The 7500-nt window shown below is 45.5% G+C and overlaps 1 protein-coding gene across 1 annotated transcript in view; it reads left to right on the top strand.

Moving 5' to 3' along the window:
• Nucleotides 1–1386: 1386 nt before the first annotated feature.
• Nucleotides 1387–7500, top strand: part of LOC134453320 (long-chain fatty acid transport protein 1-like) — a 35303-nt gene continuing 29189 nt past the window's right edge. The window contains exons 1-4 of the mRNA XM_063204202.1: nucleotides 1387–1460; nucleotides 4703–4881; nucleotides 5324–5543; nucleotides 7234–7408. Coding sequence (XP_063060272.1) covers nucleotides 4715–4881; nucleotides 5324–5543; nucleotides 7234–7408 — 562 coding nt within the window. The 5' untranslated portion in view covers nucleotides 1387–1460; nucleotides 4703–4714. The remainder of the gene's footprint in view (nucleotides 1461–4702; nucleotides 4882–5323; nucleotides 5544–7233; nucleotides 7409–7500) is intronic.

Raw genomic sequence — 7500 nt, forward strand, 5'->3', positions numbered from 1 at the left:
GTATTTTCATGAAGGAGGACATTCTTTATAAAGATCAGGGGGTTATGAACAGGATAAAAAATTAATTGTGCAAGTTGTGCAAGTGTGTATCTGAGAAAGAGTAGACTATGTCCTTGGATATTAGATAACTTTATATTTGCTCTGTGTATGAGTGATCAACAAAATACTATGATTGTGAACTAGGAGATAAGTGCCAATGGAGTAAAGGGGTAAAGAGGGATTATGGAAAATTACAGGCAAACTTCATGGATCAGGTCATTGTAACTTACAAAAGGAGATTGTTAATTACGGGGATATAGTCAGCTCTTGGTTTGTTGCGGTTGTGGTCAGGACAGAATTATAGCGCTAATGGTTAAATCGTGTCGGCCTAAATGGTACAGGTTATTTATTAGGTAGGCCTAGTAGACAAATAAAACGGCGAGAATTTGTTTTCACTGCACAACGAACTATATAGCTAACGCATAGTAATTATTTTTTATTAAATCATTAAATATATTTTTTAAATAATTGTATTAAATTTGGAGTAGAATAGGCCTATCTAGAATCCAACAGTGTGTGTGTGTGTTACACAGTGTTCGAAATCAGAAAAACAGCCGCAAACTTCACCACATTTTAACATCTCACCTGAATGAAGGCTACTAGCAACTCGCAGCGTCGCAAAAGAGCCTCAGGGATGTCTTTCAGCTTTTTGGGTAAACCCTGGACTGGGTGGCGAAATAGAGGAGAGAGAAAAAAAACACACGGGGCGGAACGTCAGCTGCGTCATCTAGGGTCAGCCATAATGCAGCCCAATGGGAGTGGTGCAATGGATAACGGATACTTCAACAGCCCAGTAGCAGAACGGGATTACAACGTGGTTCCGTTCGCTGTTGGCACGCCGGGTAGGTTGTGACACGGAGCCGACGAAGGAAGCGGTGCGATTCGCTGCGAGCTCGGCGGTGAGTGCACACGACGCAACCTATACCACTAGAGCCACCAAACCCACCAGCGAGCTTAGGAGATACAAAAGTAACTTAGTTGTAACGCTGCGCACACCACCAGCAAGTGCTTTCCCCACGCTTCCCAGGACTTTTTTTCCTCTCCCCAAAACGTTTCAGAGTTTCCACCGTGCCAACCAACCACCATTGGCAAACTGGGTCCAACGTGAGAATGCCGACAGTCGGGTTTGTCCACATAACTGTGGCCGTGGGAGCACCATCGTAGCATTTGGTTGCTTTGCTGGCTGTCCGCCCGCGTAGTGTCACCGGAGTTGTTTTTGTTGGCAGTTTTTGTTTGTTACTTTTAAGACGATTTACAATTGGCAAGAAACATAGTCGGGAACCAGCAGTAGCCCACATTACCCAACACTGCACGGCACGCCAAGGGCGGCGTTTGGGAAGTAGGTGTTAGGCATTCCTTTTTTCCTGAAGTGAACAGAACACACTTGGACACGGGCAAAAGAGAAGGAAAGTTGGTGACAGGTAAGCGGATTCACGTGGAGGCTCCATCCATCCATCCATCCATCCATCCATCTACCCCCCCCCCCCTCTCTCTCTCTCTCTCTCTCTCTCTCTCTCTCTCTCTCTCTCTCTCTCTCTCTCAGCGTGTGTCAGACCGGGCCGGGGCTTTTGCTGTCGCGACCGTGGTAAACAATGTCTTTGTCAGGCCGGGGACAAACCTCATGTGAAACGGACGGTAGCCTATTGAACTTTTGACATTTGGTCTAGTCTAGCATTCCCACTGGTATTCGCACGTGGAGGCAATATATCAATGCTTCACACAATGATGATATGCTTTGTGTGTGTGTGTGTGTGTGTGCGTATTTAAGGCAGCTGCCTCTCCAAAACCCATGGGACATAAGTCATACATTTAGGGTAGTAGACATTTCACATTACTGTATATTCGCTGCTGTGAGAAGGTGGTCTGCACACTGGGTATAAGCTCAGCAAACATTGTACTTTACTTCACAGCACATTTTTGGAATGACCCAATATTAGATCCCTCTGTCACAGGGACCTGATTACTGCTTTTGTGATTGAGTGCACCATATCCTTCAAACACATTAGACTCCCTAAATATCACCACTAAACACTAAACTAATGTATCTTCAGAGTCTGTAGGTTATAGTAGGCCTATATATAGTGAAACCACTGAATTGTCTTTTTCATTTCATACCACAAGTTGGTAAGACTTGGGCGAACTTTAACATGATCTGAGCCTTTCTCTGAGGCACCACTTTCTCCCCCATTCATTCCTATCCCATTCTCCTTTCCCTTCTTTTCCATGACCATCTAGCTTCTCCTCCTCCATTCTTTCTCCCTTCTTCCCTCTTCCGTCTCCCATCTGCGCTCCTCTTTTTTTCTCTCCGTGCCCTTTCTCCCCTCTCCCCTCTAACTCACCGCCTCCTTTCTTTCTTGTCACCTGTTGTCTTGTCTTCTCCCTTCTTCCACCGTGATGGATGTGTAAGGTCCTATAGAGTCTACAGTTCTCAAAGTTTTTCTCAGGCCGGGAACCTCCAAGGGACATTCAGAGGTGGCCAAAGTAAAAGTAGGAGTAGGCCTACAGTTATGGTGTAAGTACGAGCACACATGATATTACATAGTGGTTACACTGGTTATTCCATTGTAACTAATGAGGTGGCTAGACATTGTTGTTAGGCCTGCTAAATAAACAACCTAAACCCGACATTTCCTCCAACCAGTGCAGACTGGTTGGAGGGTGCACATCGCTGTAACTGTAAAGCAGCAAACCTCTGAAACTGGAGCAGAATGTTTCCCAAGGACCCCAATAATAGTGGCACCACCCAGTAGCTACACGAATATTGATATTATCACAAATAGTTTATAAGTGATGTGACAGATTGAAATCGTGCACCAACACAGCTTTGTGACTCAAGGTTAAACTCTTTGTGAGCATTTAGACCCATTACAGCTCCTCACAACTAAAATGTGACAAGCAAACAAAACTTGTGAACATTGAAAGAAAATGTCTGCACCCTCAAATCCTTTTTGTTCTTTTACTTGCCAAGCTTTCGCTCAATGACCTTCCACAGGGCACAAGATTTAATTCTTAAAATGTGTTATAATAGCTTGGCATGATTTGTCAACAGAGTGATTGGTCAACCATTGCTCAATGTTATTTGGGTCAGAGTAAGGGGAAGAAAGGAATTGGGTGACTGTAGTGAAATCAGAGATCCGCTTCAAACTGCCACTGTTATATTTTGATGAATTAGATTTTACATTACTTTGCATAACATTTGGAAGATGTTATTGTTTTATTAGGGCAGTCATGGGTAAGTGATTAGGAAATAAGACTTGTATCCAAAAGGTTGTGGGTTCGACTCCCCGTCCCACTAGGTGGGATAATATTAACCAGTACCTTCACCCATCCTCCGCCATGACTGAGGTACCCTGAGCATAGTACCGTCCTGCCACACTGCTCCCTTGGGGAGCCACCGAGTGCTGCTACCTCGGGTGAGGCATAAATGCAATTTCGCTGTGCAGTGAGTACGGTTCTGTGGAGTGCTGTGTCACTATTGACAATGGGAGTTGGAGTTTCCCAGGTGGGCTTTCACTTCACTTGATTTCACTTTACGTATCTAAAGTGACTTACAATTGAGGACATAATTATAGTATACAACACTTGCAGATACAAGTGGTGAGGTCAGTTTTTAAGTACAGTAACACAGGGTTAACTAGAGTGCACGCACGCACGCACGCACGCACGCACGCACGCACGCACGCACGCACGCACGCACGCACGCACACAGACACACACCCAATGCACACCATGCCTACCATAGCAAACCATTTTTCACGAACCACCTGTCAATATGCTGCGTACCCACAGGGGTCCCCGGACCCCACTGTGAGAACCCTTGCATTGAGGAACCCCTACATTTGTAACACTATACCGACACTACACAGTTTAAGTGCTGACTGGGTGGTGGGAGAAAAAGGAGCAAGTCTTCTGGTGCAGTTGAGCATGGAGATTTGAGATTAGAGGTTTCCCCATTCAACCTCAGGAGTGGAGACAAGATGCTCGAGAGGATGTGTTTCGAATAATAATAAGGCCTGTATTGTGTTTGTCCATCAATGAAATCCAACATTGTAAAGTGATAACCTAACACCATAAAGTTTTTTTTTTGTGTTTCAACCTATTTTCCTCTTGAAACAATTTGTGGTGTATGTGACTGAGGAGGTAGGCTACGCAAGGCTATAGGCAAAGATGTAAGCAAAGTCAGGCCCATCTCCATTTGTTGTAGTGTAACATGGTTGTTACACAGTAATTGAGTGCTGAGGAGTCTGGTTACCTTCAACTGGAAAATGACTCTTTCACTTTGTAACAGGAATGCAACTCATCCCAACGAATTGGAAAAGGTCCCCCTTGAGAACTCGACTTCAATTAAACTACAATGGATGGCTTTCTCATCTTTGGCACTGAATGTGGAGTGTTTTCCCTCTTTTTCTGGTCGGCCTCTCTCTCTCCTTATCTCTCTCTCTCTCTCTCTCTCTCTCTCTCTCTCTCTCTCTCTCTCTCTCTCTCTCTCTCTCTCTCTCTCTCTCTCTCCCCCACCCCACCCCCACCTTCAGTAAGGGACTGTTTTTAATGGGGTTGGGGTAGGGTGGGTCGGGGTTGTATGTACATATTTTGTGGATGTTTGCACCATGAATGGTTCAATGAAGATATTTTAAACGTCAACTATCTCCTTCCTCCCCTCCAGGTGTCCTCCAGGATGCTGTGGCTGGTGCGGTTCCCAGCGGCGGTGGGCTCTCTGGGGCTGCTGCGTCTGCTGGGGGCCCCCTGGCCCTGGAGCCTGGCGGCAGGCCTAGGCGTCTACCTGGGCACAGGCGGCTGGAAGTTCCTCTACGTGGCCCTCAAGACGGCCCGAAGAGACCTCTTGTGAGTTCTTCTTCTTCTTCTTCTTCTTCTTCTTCTTCTTCTTCTTCTTCTTCTTCTTCTTCTTCTTCTTCTTCTTCTTCTTCTTCTTCTTCTTCTTCTTCTTCTTCTTGTTCTTGTTCTTGTTCTTGTTCTTGTTCTTGTTCTTGTTCTTGTTCTTGTTCTTGTTCTTCTTCTTCTTCTTCTTCTTCTTCTTCTTCTTCTTCTTCTTCTGATCATCATAAATCAGTACTGTAATAAATCAAGTACTGTACTGTAAATGCCCAAATCCATAAACTGGTCCATCTCTGTGTCCCTCGCCTACTGTCTGTGCATCCTGCTGGATGTCAAAATCAGCATCCGCCGCCACCTGTGCCTATCTATTTATTTGATCATTTGTTTATTTGTTTGTTTACTCGTTTCTTTTCATTTGTTCTACCCTCCTCCTCCTCGCCCCCCCCCCTAGTGGCTTATATGTGCTGCTGCGCGTCAAGGTCAGCATCCGCCACCACCAGCGCCTGGGCAGCACCATCCCCTCCATCTTCGCCTCCGTGGCGACGCGCTACCCGGACCGCCCCGCCCTGGTGTGCGAGGCCACGGGACAGACCTGGACCTTTACCCAGCTTGACGCCCGGTCTGATGCCGTGGCGCAGTGGGCGCTCTCCCAAGGATGGGCATCCGGAGAGGTATAGTTGTTTACCCATTTATTTGCTTAATTATTGCTAGTGTTTAGCCTGGGCGAAAGCCGACTGTTGACTCCGTAAAATTCAAGTTGTGCTTTATTAGCATGACTGTTATGATATTGTGAGTGGCAAACCATTCTCAACTGTTTGCTGATTGGCAGAACAGTGAGCGAACCGAGCTAGGAGGATTTCGCCAGACTGTGCAGAGACAAAAAAAATCTTTGGGTGGCAGTACATAGAATGGCACTGCCAAGCTGGCTATTATTTACCTATTATTTGCTCTAGATAGTTAATATTGGTGGTAGTGAGGTCCGTTGAGCACCGTCACAATAATGGGCATCCGGAGAGCTAAAATTATTTACTTATTGTCTGATTTATTTCCGTTAGTTAAATGGGTAGTTAGTTAGATAGTTGGTTGGTTAGAGTTGGCTGGTGTGCGGGGCCACGGGACAGACCTGAACCATTGCCCAGCTGGTTGCCTGCTCTAATACTGTGGCACAGTGGGCGCAACTGTCACAAGGATGGGCGCCCGGAGAGGTAAAGATTTATAAAGTTGTCTATCCCATTAAGATATGACTTTGTAAAATTGCTGTCACCAAAAAAGGCAAGGACAAGGACAAGGACAAAGTCGTAGTACATGACTCAAGGCTCTTTGGCATGTTGTAGTATTGTAGTGCTATGGCGATGACTATTGAAGTTTTCCACTGGTGGAATGGCTTGCATTATGGTGATACAGCCTCATTCATTTAATTTAGTTTGTTTGGATGGTTAGAAAAGCACCTGTGCCCCGCTGGACGCCCTGCTCTGACGCTGTGGCACAGTGGGCACTGTCTCAAATGGGCGCACAGAGATGTACTAGATTGAAATAGATCCTGGGAGTTTTCCCAGGTCGACTTTCATGCTTTAAATTGATGAGTGTCTTGAATACGTGCAGAGTGCATTGCCATGTGATGACGTCAGAGTTTTGTCCTTGGAGGTGGTGTCCTGGATCATGGAGACCCGTGCCCGGATGCTGTCTCTATCATGGCTTATGTCTGTCTGCTAAATTGTTGAATTTATTTGTTTCATGTTTGCATGTATTGTTATTAATATGATTTTGACTTTTGCCTCGGAGGTCTTGGCCTTGTTCGCGGAAAGCAGTGCTCAGCTGGTGTCCTTGTGGCTCTCTGGCTCTAATCTGCCGAAACTATCAATGTGTTTTGACTCTGTACTATGTATTTTGACTATAATGTACTTTTGACCTGTGCCTTTAGTAGTGGCCTTGTTCACGGAGAGCCAAGTCTTCCTAAACTATTAATGTATTTTGACTATGTACCTACTATGTATTAGGTACATGACTATTATATACTGTTGACCTGTGATTTAAGGTGATGGCCATGTTCGTTGCTGGCCTTGTGGCTTTAGGTGCTTCTTCCACGACGCCGGATATTTTTAAATGTGGATATTTTTTATCCTGTTTAGGTGTAAACGCAACATGTGGATAAAAATAAAAACTCCATTCTAACAGGTTTAATGCGTTAGCCCCCTAAATGGCATATTTTTAAAGCCGGATTTTTGATATGTGGATTTTAAAACTCTGTTAATGTGTAAAAGGAAGGCCAAAGCCAATGCGTTTTCAAAAATATGTGGATATGCGGACAAACCTAATCTTTTAATTAATTATTCATTATATACTCTTGACCTGTGTCTTTAGGTGGTGGCCTTGTTCGCGGAGAGCCGTGCCCAGCTGGTGGCCCTGTGGCTGGGGCTGGCCAAGGTGGGGGTGGAGGCCGCGCTGCTGAACTTCAACCTCCGCCAGCACGCCCTGCTACACTGCCTACGGGCCTCTGGTGCCCGCGCACTGGTCTACGGAGTGGAGCTTGGGCAAGGTGGGTACATTACGTGTTATATTATTATATTATATGACACAAACATACACACACAGACACATGCTCAGCTGGGGCAAATGTGTGTACATTAT

This window comes from Engraulis encrasicolus, chromosome 1, assembly GCF_034702125.1.
Source record: "Engraulis encrasicolus isolate BLACKSEA-1 chromosome 1, IST_EnEncr_1.0, whole genome shotgun sequence".
NCBI lineage: Eukaryota > Metazoa > Chordata > Actinopteri > Clupeiformes > Engraulidae > Engraulis > Engraulis encrasicolus.